Consider the following 15,798-nt stretch of genomic DNA (forward strand, 5'->3'; position numbering starts at 1 on the left):
TCAATTACTTCTCTCCTACCTCGCCCACAGAGTTAGACAGAGCTTGAACTATTTTCTCATGTGCTGTCGCCACCACACTTTGTCCATTTATTTCGATGATCCTGTGGCCGACCCGAACACCTCCTCTCTCAGCTATACCACCGCGCATCAGGCTGCATATCTGTGTAAAAACAGCATACATTCAGCAAACAGTGTCCCCACTCATGATTATTCAAAATAAACAAAATATTATGCTAATCAAAAGACAGTGTTTTCTTTTTTTTTTGGTCTAAACTAATAACTGTAGAGTGACAACCTTGTCAAATCGACTTACAATGCCATTCTGCACACTGAAGCCCAACTGGTACTTGAGGTCTGGTCTCTTAATTAGAACAGTAGTCACAGGGGGGCAGCTCACAATATTCAGCTTCACCTGCACCTGGTTTTTCAAACCCTGAAAAGTAGGAGCCGATGTTTTCATTAATGCTTGCGTTAAGAGTAAAGACTATTATATTGCACACAATACTAGTCTGATTAAACTATGTCATTTTAAACTGCTATTGTGACCCTCTACAATTGTGAATAAAGATGAACTTCTCTTGTATTTAAAGCAGTGCACATTTATACCACTGAAAACTTTTAAGTAACAGAACTCTCAGCTTTGGCAAGCATGCATATTTACTGTTTTTATGGAACTAACTTTAAAAATGACTCATTATGGGAGCAGCAAAAATAAACACATATGTGCCAGTAATGAGCATCCTAAACAAGACAATAACAATAACATTTCCAGCTGACGGCCAAAGTAGTTCATTTTACCTAAATTTCAGGTCGCTACACCAAGATATGCCATGTTACTATCTGCTAAAGCTCAGGTGAACACAGTAATCAGGCAAGTAAACTCAGTCATACAGAAGGGAACGACAGACCACATCATTTCAACGCACTTGCTTACTCAGAGCTGTGTGTACGACAGGAAAATATCATTTTTTACTTCATCAAAAACCAAACTCTGATACAAACATCACTAACGTTATCCACTCCAGATGCATGGGAGCACGAAGTGTCTGACATCACACACACCGGTACCAGAATGGCATTTCTAACTAAAACTCCCTCTTCATCCACTAGTTTTATAACATTTATATTTATATACAAAGTGGCGGATCTTAAATATCCTTACTTCACAAACACCCTGATTATAGAGTACATCTTAGATACACCATCTCTAAATTATATTTCTACATTACCTATACTATGCTTGAAAAATTGAAAATGGGTCCACTCACCTTGATGATGCCCTGACAGGTGGCAAGCGGGAGACCCACCAGGCTGGTTTTGTTGATGGACATGATCTGGTCTCCGATGCTAAGCTTCCCCGATCTTGCAGCTGGTCCGCCATTCATCATATTGGCAAGAATCACAGTGGGTAAAATGGAGCCCCATCCGGACTCCACTATTACCACACCGAGAATCTCACCCTTCTGCTTCTCCAACAACAGCTGTGGAAATAAAAGAAGCTTCTTTGAGCGAGTCGCTTGGGCCAATGCACTTCTTTCGTTGGTCCGTATTTATATAATGAGTTGTGATACATTTCAAGAAATAAAAGAACATTCAGCACTGACCTCTTTGCAATTTTCTGAATTGGAAAAGTGGATAAGGTCATCGTTGTACATCTCCTGCGTGTTGATGATGTCACTGTACTCTTTCTGGCTCAGATCCTCTGGGTTAATGCCATTAGCTCGCAGGAACTCCTGGTAGGCCACACTGAACGCCTGACCAATGGACTGGGCTATGAGCTGGGCCTGGAACGATCAACCAAAAATAAGGGGTAAAAAGAAAAGGTGAAATAACACAGCAGTAAACACGCTTCTATTTAGACGTATTTCTAGTTAGTTTGACTATCAAACAGTAAACTTACATCCTCTGACTCAAAGACGTGGCAGATCATTTTGTACTGTTTCTTGGCCTCAGGAGCGCCGGGCGTGGTCTCGATGCAGTCCTGTGAAGCAGATCGTGGCATACGTCTGCGTGCCATCAGTACCACAATGTTCCCGATATCAGCGATGTAAGAGATGGTGCGCAGAGCGTTGTCCATCATCGTCTCCTGTACAGACATCGATAAAAACGTAAGTCACTGACAGTTATCACCAGCGGCATAATGTTCTATTTATTTTGACCAGAGTAACAATCACATGATGAATTAGTCATGTCAGTAACAAATGTTAAGCACAACATCAGTTTTAAGAAACACAAAGCATTCACATGTTTCTGCATCCTGGATTGAACCTGATTAGCACTGTGTATGTGGGTCAGTTACCAGCATGTGGCAGCAGCGGCAGTTTCTCACATCTATTCATTTGAATACCACTACTCACACCACACTATAAATGCTGTCTTTTGTGTATGTGATGTAGTTCATTTACACCTGCCTGTTTTATTCATCTTGTAAATCAGGATTATTTACAGGGTTTAATTAAAGGCAGCTTAATCAATGAATCAATGCTGCAGTAATACAGTAATGTCTGGCATTTAAATGTCGTTTTTTACATTTGGCCATACCTGTGTGTCAGCATTAAGAACTTTGATCCTCTGGGTGGAGATGAACAGGTCGACCTCGGTAAGGGTTTGTGCATCGCTCTCCGAGTTCTAAAAAAAAAAAAACATACATTAAAGGAGAGCAAATTGCACCCATAAGCCTTCAGCAGGTCTACGAGAGCCTGGAGATAATAGAACCACTGCTCTTTAAATGCTTATTCATAGATCAAAGATAAAGACAGGCTGGGCAGTCAGAGACCGGAACATGTGCAGTAAACATAAAGAGTAAACGATGCTATTATTATTTCAAACAGGAAATAAAGCTGGGAAATGCCTGAGTAAAATATAAAATGTTAATATTATTAGCAATAACTATCCCATCTTACTCTTAAATCCATTACAGTCTCTCAAATCTATTCTGACAAAAAGAAGATCATTTAAATCTAGTCAACAAGTAATGCAAAAAAAAAGCGTTTTGGAAAATAAATTCTAAAAAAGTAAACTAAATTAAAGTTAATTCGTTAATTCATTCAGTTAATACAAGTTATATAGTTATAGTTATTATACGCATGGTCAATATTAACCACTGTCTTAAAGAATTATGATTACATCTGCAGCTCTAAGGACCTCTCCAACAATCAGAAAGCATGTTCTGTGGCCATGCTATGTAATAAATGACTTTTTTATTTATTTTTGTAGTTAATTTCTGAGCCTGTGTGGGAACCACTTTAGTGCTATCATTATATCACTGAATTTGTAAACAAGAAAAAAGTGAAGTAAGTGGATAGTGCATGCTGAACCTTTATGTCGATCTAAACCTGGAGGAGTCACGATTATTTATATCAGGAACCAAAAATATAAACGGAATCATTATAAAGTTATTCAGTGCAAAAATAAAGAACAAAACGCTAAACAGCAAGCATGCAGAGTGCATCATCAGGCAAGGAAATACTACAAATACAAAAGAAAAAGACACAGTTTAAATAAATATTAGCGGCAGTGATCAGGCAGGAAGGTTGGTGGATAAGAACTGATCGACAGATAAATGCATGGATGAACAGGTTCATTACAATCAATCATCTCCAGGTCTGCAAACCTCATTTCTAAATAAATGTTGGTGCATTTTGTAAAAAGCAATAAAAACTAGAATGTAGAAATCGATGCCTGAAAGACACTTTTAATTATGGTGTCCAAACTTTCAAAAAAAAAAAAAAAAAAAAAAAAAAAAAAAAAAAAATGTAAATGGATGTGAATGGCATGGATTAGTAAAAAAGAAGGCCGTGTGGTAATGGTCAGTGCAATGGTCTGTTTGGTCTGTGAATGGCATGGATTAATAAAAGCACCACAGATGAAGGGCATGTGGTAATGGTTGGTCGGTGCGCTGGTCTTTTTTTACACACCGCTTTTTTCTTGATTTTGGCTGCCTTCTGCACTCGCTGCGAGGCGATGAAGGGGTACGGGGTCATCACACGCAGGACGGGACGGGACAAAAAGGCATGACGGGGCAAAACAAAAAAACAAACAAAAAAACATTAGAACAAACGAGAAAGTGAAGAGATAACCAGCCAAACATCAGGCGTGTCATCACTGAGACGTAATGACACTGCAATGTTCTGTATCAACCAAACAACAATTATTAGAAAGTCATTCTAATTGCTTTGTTGCTGTTGTACAGATGGCATGCAAATATGGACTGCAGCTCATCATAAAACACACGTGCGTATGACTGATAGCACTGCTGGGGATTCAAAAACTGATAATAAACAGACATGCACAACTACAGGTACAATCCCTGTTAGAGAATTGTATGATTTGGTGGATTTCCAATCATACAAGCATTGGGGATTTGACTGAATTGAAGAAAATCAATCACACATCAGAAAGAGCCGAGGTAAAGACGTTTTAAGCACTTTTAAGGCCATAATTATGTCATATTACATGTTGTAAATATCATAAAATGTAAACAAACACTTTTACTCTTTTACTACCAAGTTACTGTAATCTCACCAAACATTCCAGGCTCCTGATTAATGTATTTTCAGACATATGAGAAAAGCACAAAACTACAGAATACCCTGACTGTTCTGCACCCTCATTACTCCTGCAGTAGTCGAGCTTATCACCTCTGTACAAGAACTCGCGCTTAGTAACCGTGTCACGTCTCTAACCCATTCAGCGCGCTCTCTCTTTATCTCTCCCCCTCTGTCTCCATCTAACCGAGGGCATGAACCTGCCGCTCACACTCATGTCCGAAGTGCACACTCCTGGCCGGAATAAGCACAGCTCTGTTTGCCCCTATTTATGTGGATGCCTGAGAAACTGCAAGCCAGCCAACAGACCTAAAGCCTGCCGAGCGTCGTTTACATTCAGACTACATTTCCTCCTCTTAACCAACGCTTCTCTAAAGCAGAGCCCGGAAACCCTCCAGAGAGACGCAGGAAGAGACAGAAGCAGATTGCAGAATAAGAAGTGCAAGCAATAAGCATTGCATAAATACTGCATCAACACTGGCCAAAAGGATTCAGTTCAATAAAACATGGTGTGTGTGTGTGTGTGTGTGTGTGTGCATACAGTGCCGACACTCAAGCTCTGAAGCAACGTAGTCTTGATTTCATACAATAACAACCTGAGCTTTAACAAAAATAAGTAACACAAAATGTAGGTAGGTTTTAACAACAATAATCAATCGGATTCTGGACAATTGTATTACCTGTGTTGCTGCTGCATGTGATTAATGTGGTTCCATATGTATTACTGCAAGCAAGTGGCCAAAAAGTGACTTCACTCCTCTCCAGCCCTCAACTATTGTCCAAATTAAAACATCATGTTTTTTAGGACATTTTATGCTTTTGACTGTGCTGTGAATTCCATCTACAGCTGATCAACTGGACTCCACCTGTTATGATTAGAACCGACTGGACTTAGTATGGAAAGGCACAGGCTTAAACTTTCTTAAAGTTGGCTGTTCGACAAATTGGGCAAAATTCTAAACCTTTCAGTTCAGAATTTTTTTTTGAGATGCAGGACCTTATAAATCAAAAACTGATTAACTGTAGTAGAGTTTTTAAAGAAATTTTAGGTCTGACTATTTACTCGTGCAGACCTACAGTTATTTAACTTATAATCTTTATACTCTTAATCTATATAAATAATTTAAAAACAGAGTTTTGGGTGGCACGATGGGTAGCACTGTCGCCTGACAGCAAGAAGGTCCTGGGTTCGATCCCCAGGTGGGGTGGCTTGGGTCCTTTCTGTGTGGAGTTTGCATGTTCTCCCTGTGTCTGCGTGGGTTTCCTCCAGGTGCTCCGGTTTCCTCCCACAGTCCAAAGACATGCAAGTGAGGTGAATTGGAGACACTAAATTGTCCATGACTGTGTTTCCAGTAACTATCGTTTCTGTAATGAATGTAACCAAAAGTGTAAAACATGACAGTAAAATCCTAATAAACAAAAACAGCTTTAAAGAACTGTCCAGCTTTGATTTAACATCACAAATGGAGTATCACAAATGGATTCACAGTTGGCACTGCGAGCAAGCTAAAAAGCTCTTGTCCTAGCACTTAAAGACTGAGGGATATCAGACCCTGCTACCGCTAATCCCATAAACACTGATTAGACAACATCTCCCGGGGTGTAAACAAACAAATTTGATCTCGTCTCATCACCTAAATAGAACTCAGCCATACAGATTGGCAGAGTCGTTGGGGATCGGGAAGAGGTTATGGGTTTCAATCACAACATGGTTTAAATAGTTTTTTTCCTCTGCAGTACTAATGAAGCATAAGCCTCGACTCTTCTGGGTTTTTAGTCTGGATAATCAGAGGCTTCACATCCAGTTATTAAAATATATTTCACACTGTATAAAACCTTATAGCACCTAGCGTTTACTAGCTTGTTTCTGATAGCGGTCGACAAGCTTCTGCTGCAACATTAGTTCAGCAATCTACGTTAGTAGATTTTTCTGCATTTTATTTATGTGGTGGACACTAATTGGCTTAATGATTACATTTAATTAAATTTGTGTAATTAAATGATCAGAGGTAACCTGTTTCACAGCTGTTCAAGATTAAAAAATATGTTGTTTTACTTCACTTTGCAAAGTATCACGTTTTTAAAAGATTAAACACTTATTTATTATTCATAGTGTACAGTGCTAAAAGTGCTAATTACAGCTGTTTATGCCATTCGCAACACAATGACTGTATGCGTGTATTGTTTATGGTAATGCAATTGGGCTTTGCAAAGCTATGATGGGGGTGCAGGTTCTCCCTAATTTCTTTTTTCTAATACAGAATTATTCAACCAGTTATATGAAAGCACTTCAATAAGCAAGCAGGTGACAAAAAAGAAGCACATAATCAGAACCAGAATGGAAAGTGAGATTACAGTATTCAGTCGAATAACATTGATTTGTAGAATCAGAAATATCTGCTAGCTTGGAGATTCTTGCTTATTGCAACAGAAGCCTAAACAGATCCTGAGGTACGTTATTTAATCTTTATTCACGTCTGAGCTACCCATCCTCTACTGACATGAAACTAAAAGCAGCACTGCTAAAACAAACTCACTATATGCAAGTTCAACTGACTGTACAAACTGCCAATGTGATTTAGCTTTCAGAACAAATTGCTTTTGTACCTTGACTCGGCTCACTGCCTCCTGCGCCTGCATCATGCGGATATTTTTGGACGGGTTTCTCTCCGACAGCAGCTGGGTGGAACCCAGGTAGTTGGCAGCAAAGATGATCCCATCGATGAGATCCTCGGGTTCGCAAGGACCGGGCACTGCAGGACGGACAGCAAACGCACAGACGATCAGATGCTTATAACGTGTAGCGCCTTGTCTCAGCTGAACTAAGATTAGCACTTTATTTAGAGTTACATTTTGATGTGGTATGACCGCTTACAGAATAAAGGGGAAACCTTTTGTATACAAAACAACTTTACAAAAGTCTGCGGTGCTGTTGTGAAAGTCTTCAAAATCTGTGGCTTGTCTGACAAAGCCACCCACGCAGAAGCAAACACAGACTGTTCAAATCTACTCAAATTCGATTTTCTCAGCCTGAGCGCTCAGATTTGCCAGAAATCTAATATATCTGGTTCTAAAATATTCCAGAAAAAATGTCTGCAAATAAGAGCAGCCTAGTAGCTAAAGGCTGATTCACTGTGAGCTGTTCTAATTATGCCTACCACTAGCTAAACAGACCCTGATGGTCTGACCCCTGATGAGCTCCGGGGCTTGTTTTTACACTAACAACATGTGAAATGTATTTAGGTTCTGAATCATTAAGTGACGCGTAGCCAAAGTGCTAGTGCTGTTTATGAGTCAGTTACAAGATAAATAGAGATCCGAACACTGGAGTGATGTGCTTACGTCTCTTGATTTTGGTTCATTTTCGAGCAGAAGCGATTTGTATGAGATGTAGCTGTTACTGTTGAGAGTTGTGTGCATTGCAGCTATCTAAGCTGATGCTAATAAAAAACATGAATAATTTATAGACATAAATGCTAAGAATGTAGCAATGTTTGCCCAGACTCTGATTTATTTATTAAATATTAAATGTTAGTGACACTATAAGCTTATCAGTTATCAGTTAACCTTCAACTAATGGCAGTCTGTTAAAAAAATTGGCAAAATTTGCATCATTAAACACTTGATACCCTACAAAATTATATTTAACAAGACACAACCTTTTACTTAACTGGTGATTAGCCATTTCAGCTTACATTGTGCTTATGACTGACAGACACTGTTTACACAGCATTTTATTTATGCATTTTCACCCTTTTTTCTCCCAATTAGTCTTCCGCTGCTGATCTCCACGTTCCTCCACTTCTGTGCAGACGCCTCAGACATTTTGTCCGCTGCCGGCACTGCCGATTGTGTCCAGCTGACCGGTAGCACAGCTGAGATTCAAACTTAGGGAGTTTAGCATCCAGCTGTGCCACCTGGGCGCCTATGTGGCAGTGATTTAATGATTTTTCACTTTGAACTATTCAGAACAGTGGTGTGTGTGATTTGGGACACTACTTTATGTGTTGTTATTTTGAGCTCTGACTTTAAAAGGCATAGACCGGCTTATCAAAATCATTCATGTCGAGTTTGGTCCCATTCAGAATGAGTTCGTTTTTACCCACCATTAAGCCAAAAACACTCACAGGTTTGTTTTGTCTTTTAATCTTGTTAGGGATGACGTCCGGCCTCGCGAGACTACTTTTATTCTTAGAGACCCGTTTCCAGATTTGGATTAGCGCCTGGTGTCCTGCTTTTACCAAATGTCTGTTTTATTTTCTTATAGAGCGTGAAAGCTTATAAAAGAATTCCTTTCAAAGGATCTTTTCTGACAGATAAATATTTTCTTAAACCCCACAAATGCAGACAAAAGAATTTCAGCTTTCCTTAAAATGTAAAGCTAAAGAAAGCTACTGCCTGCTTCTTTCATCATGCTCTATAAACCATAAACAGCCTTTTAATGTCGGCTTTGATGTGACGAGCTTTTAGACTTTTCATTTCAGACTAAATGGGGAAAAACATCCTGAGCAGATAATCCTAGTAATAAAGGAAAAAATATAAACACCTTGAAACCACTTACCATCAACAAAGCTGGGGAATGATGCCGTCTTCTTTGATGGCTGAAAAAAAACCAAGAAAAATTACTGATATTAGGACAGGAAATTAGATTTACGCTATATGGCCTCAAATTTCTGGATTATCTCCTAATTACTAAGCTGAGAGAACTGAAATACAGCCACTGCTAATAGATGTATAAAATCAAACAAATGTTTCCAACTTGTATTACTACATGAGGTTGCCTGAGATGCAAGTAAAAAAAATTGAGTTTTTTAGGCTAAAGGAAAACTACCAACAAATTAAGAAAAATAAGTAGAGTGCTCACAGCTAAGACCTCGCCAAAGTAAACACCACTCAAATTACATTCCCAACAGCTTTAATAGAGCCATTGTTCTGCTTAGTGAGGAGCCCAAATTGCAGACTTTATTTAAATGAATTTGAATACAAATTACACACTGATTATTCTGAAGGTAATTACCTGGAAATAATGAGGGTATTTGCACAACTCCTGCACAACTCAGAGCTATATCAGCTACAATAAATACATCAAAGTGAATATTTCATAATGACCTTCAGGACTCTTTAGCACTGGACTCCACAGAAAAGGCCAGCTACTCAATCACCAGGTATTTAATCCACAAGGACTAAATCTACAGCTGCACATGCCCCAGCCTGTCAATTTCTTCATACTTAATACTTATTAAGTGCGTTATGGTTGGAGTGGTTGTATAGGTCAGGGGTTAATGGTTTTACCTCAGGAATGTTGTTGTTCTCCAGAGGTCCATTGAGATCAGACCGCTGCTGTTTTCTGGGCTGCTCCACACTATTGGACACCTGCAGACAAACAAAGACACAGTGCCATTGATGTGATATACCAGTTTGACTGGTTCCGATAAAAGCAACACTTACTACAGTGCCAATCGCTGCCCTCTGTAAAGAAACCTGCTAAATGTGAGTACATATGGGTGAGTGAATGACAAGTCCATGAGGTGCATCATGCATTAAAAGAAGTCTATACAGAAGAATGAGACAGTGGAAGAGCCCTTCAGAACATTGGACTGAGGTTCAGAGTCATTTCTCTTGAGGCAAAAAGCCTCTGGATGTCTGAGAGGCAATAATACACCTGTCAGATCACTACAGATGAGGGCAGAAAGGCTCAAACGTAGCAAAAAAAGCAATCCTCTGTTCTATCAAAAAGCCGTCTGTGGTCTGTGCCTCCATGCCCAAAAGGAACAATCTGATTGCCCTTCTTTCCCAGTGTGGCCATGCCGAGACTAATCTCAGTCCACCAGGCTACGAATCTGACCACGAAATGTAATATCCAAATGTTTGTGGTTGTGTTTAGCTTCCTGGACAGAATAATACCATCATGTGTTCCTGGATTGCAGTGCAGAACGACTATATTTCAAAATAGTGATTAAAATACCAGTTCAACCAAAAAAACATAACAACAGGAACATGCACATAACACACACTTACACCGATCAGGCATAACATTAAAACCACCTCCTTGTTTCTACACTCACTGTACATTTTATCAGCTCCACTTACCATATAGAAGCACTTTGTAGTTCTACAATTACTGACTGTAGTCCATCTGTTTCTCTAAATATGTTTTAGCCTGCTTTCACCCTGTTCTTCAATGGTCAGGACCCCCACAGGACCACCACAGAGCAGGTATTATTTAGGTGGTGGATGATTCTCAGCACTGCAGTGACACTGACATGGTGGTGGTGTGTTAGTGCGTGTTGTGCTGGTATGAGTGGATAAGACACAGCAGCACTGATGGAGTTTTTAAACACCTCACTGTCCCTGCTGGACTGAGAATAGTCCACCAACCAAAAACATCCAGCCAACGGTGCCCCATGGGCAGCGTCCTGTGACCGCTGATGAAGGTCTAGAAGATGACCGACTCAAACAGTAGCAATAGATGAGCGATCGTCTCTGACTTTACATCTACAAGGTGGACCAACTAGGTAGGAGTGTCTAATAGAGTGGACAGTGAGTGGACACGGTATTTAAAAACTCCAGCAGCGCTGCTGGGTCTGATCCACTCATACCAGCACAACACACACTAACACACCACCACCATGTCAGTGTCACTGCAGTGCTGAGAATGATCCACCACCTAAATAATACCTGCTCTGTGGTGGTCCTGGGAGAGTCCTGACCATTGAAGAACAGGGTGAAAGCAGATTAAAAAGTATGTAGGGAAACAGATGGACTACAAAGTGTTTCTATATGGTAAGTGGAGCTGATAAAATGGACAGTGAGTGTAGAAACAACGCTCTAATGGGGACTCATCACTTACAGGTGAAAAGAAGTGGTGTCTGGATAAATTATCTATCTATTTATCTATGATGGTCTGCAGCGCTCCTTGACCAGAACAGGGGTAGTGCAAGCGGCAGCGGAGTTACAGTACTGGAACTGGAAACTGGACTAGACTGAGAAATAAGGGGGAACAAATAATGACCTCACAAATTATACAAAAAAACATATAAAAATAAATGAAGCGCACTATAATGCAGCGCATCCATTAAAGCCTGTTACACTCTTAGATAAATAGATAGAAATATGAAAATCAGTGTCAAATTTAATTCCATAAATAATTATAATAATAATGATGATGATGATGATGAATATAAGTTATTTGGAGCTTTTCTTACCTGTTCTCGGACCTGCTCTGGTGCCCATCTCCTTCGTTCCTCTGGGGTGTGCGAGCGCCCTCGGAGGCCCCTCTGTGGGACAGCGTTGTGCCCAGCAGAGGGTATGTTGAGGGTTTTTGGTCTGCCGTCATGGCGGTGTGGTGGTTGGTATGGCACTGGTTCCGGTTTGGGCTCGACCTCAGCCTGGTAGTGGCCAGACACGGCGACCATCTCATCTGGGCTCTGATCAAGGCCGCTGTTCAGGCTGCCCATGCTCATGCTCATCTTAATCTCAGCCACGATCTGATCGATGTCCTCTTCTGTCTCCTCGCCCGTTTCGCCCTCTGTGACCTTGTGTGAGGCGTACACAGAGTTTCCATTGTCCTCCGGGTTGTAGTAATCCCCGGTGTAGGCCTCTCTGTCTTGCTCCTCATCAGCTTCCTCATCAGCTTCGTCCTCTTCGTTGGCGCAGTATTCCTCGCTTTCCTCGTCCTCGTCCTCGTGGTCCCGTAATCGAGAGGGAGCTTGGTCTTCGTGGTGGTACTGGTGGTGTGGATGATGGTCGAGGACAGGTTCAGGTCTGCCGTCGTATATCTGCTGGTCCGAGTCTTGCTCCAGGACTTCACAGCGCACCTCGCCGTCACCTTCCACCCACTCCTCCACTGCCTCATGGCATTCGTCGGTGTCCTGGGGCGGCTCGGCACGCCGGTAACCACCCTCGTTACAGTCCATGCCCTCCATGTAGCTGTCATCCTCTGGGCAATAGCGGATGTAGTACGTCACTCCCTCGTCCTCCTCCGGCAGCCCTTCGTCGTAGTCTTCTTCATCCTCTGACGAGTTGTTGACGTAGTCCGAGCTCGAGTCCCCATCGAGGCTGTCCGGGTGGCTGTGATAATTAGAGCGGGCGTGGTCGGGAGTGCCCGGACGACTGCTGTGTTGCTCCGGTTCATTGCAGTAAGGAGGTTCCGGGGTTTCGGTGTCCTGACGGTCCTCAGAGTCTTTGCTGGGAAAGGATGCAAGACAGGGGCGTGGAGCTGGAGCATGGTGCTCCGCCGAGGCCATGCCGCTGCTGGTGGCACTAGGCCTCTTTCTATGAGCCATTAAGAGAGACGATCACTGGCCTTCCATTACTGGGAGTCCTTAGTCCTGCCACACGGGAGAGAACATTTAATGAAATGTATTATTTAAACTTTACCTGCACGACAGGAAGTAGTAGAGTACTTACACTAAACACAGGCTGATTTCAGCCCCTTCCAAAGCTGTGATATGCAAAAAGCAAAAACGATCCTTACTGTTCTGTACACAGGTGTGTGACGACGATAAACATTTGCGCTAACTCAAACCACCGGGAAACAAAACAATCCTGCCAGGTCAGTAAACACCCACAACAAATAACCCGAAGCCAAATGCCCACGCAATTACAGACCGAAACAAACGAGACAAAACGGCTGAATTACATCCACACACACTACAGCTCTGTAGAAGGCCATCGATCCCCTCAGCCGTGGCAGCAATGGCTCACATCTCGTGGCCTCTCTCACGCGGCAGGACGTGGTTTTGCTCCGAGCACCCAGGAGCTGATCAATTACTGCTATTGAACCAGACAGGTCTTCATTTACGAGCTCCTGTTGTGCACCACCATCCACAGCTCATTACAGCACCGGAGGCAGGACGCCACCTCACACGTGCGTACAGACAAAAAGCCTGCATTCGTTCACCCACTTAATTTGGCTCTAGCAGGTTTAAAGCTTGTACAGGTAGTACGGCAGAATTTTTTTGGGAGGATTCAGTAACCAGAGTTACAACTTGTGCACAATCTGAATCAAGTCTATTGGATATGAAACGGTGCATTTTTCTATCTACCTATTTATCTATCTGTGCTATAGTCTTTTATGTTAGCACACAACAACTGATACTGCAATGGATTGGTGCCCAGGGTACCTACCCTAGCCTATATAATTCTCTCTCTCACACACACACACACACACACACACACACACACACACACACACACACACACACACACACAGAGATTATACCTGATGAAAGTGGATTGCAACAATATGTACAAAACACTGGTCCAGACTGACTTGTTTACATTTGTCAAGCTATTAATTTTATAAAACCATTCATGATGTTATTTATAGGGCTGTCGAAGTTAACGCGATAATAACGCATTAACGCGATTTCAATTTAACGCGATTAAAAATAATAGTGCCGTTAACGCAAATTCTAGTTAATGTTGAGACTTGACTGGTAGAACTACAACGCTCGGTTACATTATGTTAACATTATGTTAAAACAAACGTTTTAATGTCGGACTTGCCACCATTTTTCATTTGCGGTTTGTTAGCATAATGTAACCGAGCGTTGTAGTGATGCACTAATAAAGAAATAAATACACGCTATATTCACAAGTTGTCGGGAGCAGAACACTTTTATTAACTTATTCTGTTAAGGTACCAAATACCGGAAAGCTGAGTCAAGCACGTTAGTCCATGAACTATGGAAGCCCCAAAGGGTCAAAACACACTCACTTCGTGTAGAAACGTCCATCAAACCATTGTCACAATACAACCACAGAAAAGTCTGTTACAATAACTACACCTTATCCCACCTAAAGCACCGCTGATCTACAATGTTTGCTGATGGAGAAATTCTAAACTACAATCTGACATTTACTGCCTAGTATGTGAGTGAATAAAACTCCCTTACAGTTTTCTCTTGTCCCAGCAGTTTTTAACATCAGTACATTTAGCATAAAATGTGTTCACCATTTTAATTGTAACATTTCACATAAAAATCCTTGTTTTCTATAACATTTACACAGAATTTTTTTAATGCGATTAATCGCGATTAACTATATGAAATTCTGAGATTAATCGCGATTAAAAAATTTAATCGTTTGACAGCCCTAGTTATTTACAAACTTCTTTTCCCAAAAACGCTGTAAAAACAAGAATCTGTGATTTGTTAATCCTTTTAATCCTTTTAAAAAAACTGTTCATTATTTACTTAGCTGTGTGCACTGTAGTGAAACTTTACTCTACTGGACAGCAGCCAAAGCTGCACTAAAAATGGATTTCTTATCTAGCCTCCATCAGTCAGAAACGATAGAATAAAAATAAAGCAGCATTTTATTTTTGAATACGCATGCTTGCCCGCCAACATGTTCTATTTTCAGTTATTTTAAAAGCAAACTGAAAAAAAGCCAGTAGCTCACAATGCGTGTCTGTACATCTGACGTGAACTCAGCCCCTGGAACCGTACGTCACTGCACTATCAATCCTCTTATCATAAGGTAAATAATTAAAAAACTGATTTAATTAAACATCACCAGATTATTTTGTTAGAATTTTAACATCATGTTTTTTCACTTACATTCATGACAATACAGGTAGTTACACAAGATTCATCAATTCAAGACTTTTAATGTCAAACACAGTCGTGGACAATTTTGTATCCTCAATTCACCTCACTTTCACATCTTTCCACACAGAAATGACCCAGACCGCTCCACCTGGGAATCAAACCCAGGACCTTCTTGCTGTGAGGACATTAATTACATGAATAAAATGCTATTTTAGACACTTTACTTATTTAGGACCTGTGGGCACCCAGGCGGTTCAAGATGCCTCAATCTGTGGTCAAACCCTTATGGATGAAAATCTCATAACTTCACAATCATGGGAATCAAAAAGCTCTGTGGACTGCTAGCTCAGAGGTTAAGGTACTGGACTAGTGATCAGAAGGTTGCCGGTTTAATTCCTTCGCCAAGTCACCACTCTTGGCCCGTGAGCAAGGACCTTTACACTCAATTGCTTGCATGGTATTTGGTCGTAACTGTAGGTCACTGAATAAAAGTGCTCCCCGTAAATAGATGGACAACCAACACTGAGAACAATGAAACATGATCAAGCAAATACTAATCACAGAAATGGGATTGATTAAATGACATCATCTAGCCATCATAGACCATAAGCTTCTTTGCACGTTGTACTAAACCACAAATTCATGAGATGTGCCTCCAAAAACGGTTCAACAGTTGCTGGACAGAGGTGCTCTTT

General features: G+C 41.0%; 1 protein-coding gene across 4 annotated transcripts in view; it reads right to left on the bottom strand.

The window, feature by feature from the left end:
• Positions 1 to 15,798, bottom strand: part of apba2b (amyloid beta (A4) precursor protein-binding, family A, member 2b) — a 75,018-nt gene that overhangs the window by 2,140 nt on the left and 57,080 nt on the right. For 2 of the 4 annotated variants that reach the window (XM_062989784.1, XM_062989785.1), the window contains 11 exons: positions 11,753 to 12,877; positions 9,840 to 9,920; positions 9,109 to 9,148; positions 7,155 to 7,300; positions 3,918 to 3,953; positions 2,542 to 2,628; positions 1,901 to 2,086; positions 1,605 to 1,784; positions 1,269 to 1,481; positions 314 to 433; positions 20 to 160 (listed from right to left, as the gene is read on the bottom strand). In XM_062989784.1, the coding sequence (XP_062845854.1) occupies positions 20 to 160; positions 314 to 433; positions 1,269 to 1,481; positions 1,605 to 1,784; positions 1,901 to 2,086; positions 2,542 to 2,628; positions 3,918 to 3,953; positions 7,155 to 7,300; positions 9,109 to 9,148; positions 9,840 to 9,920; positions 11,753 to 12,832 (2,310 nt within the window). In that variant the 5' untranslated portion in view covers positions 12,833 to 12,877. The remainder of the gene's footprint in view (positions 1 to 19; positions 161 to 313; positions 434 to 1,268; positions 1,482 to 1,604; positions 1,785 to 1,900; positions 2,087 to 2,541; positions 2,629 to 3,917; positions 3,954 to 7,154; positions 7,301 to 9,108; positions 9,149 to 9,839; positions 9,921 to 11,752; positions 12,878 to 15,798) is intronic. The other 2 variants (XM_062989787.1, XM_062989786.1) reach the window with 2 other exon arrangements.

This window comes from Trichomycterus rosablanca, chromosome 27 (genome assembly GCF_030014385.1).
Source record: "Trichomycterus rosablanca isolate fTriRos1 chromosome 27, fTriRos1.hap1, whole genome shotgun sequence".
Lineage (NCBI taxonomy): Eukaryota > Metazoa > Chordata > Actinopteri > Siluriformes > Trichomycteridae > Trichomycterus > Trichomycterus rosablanca.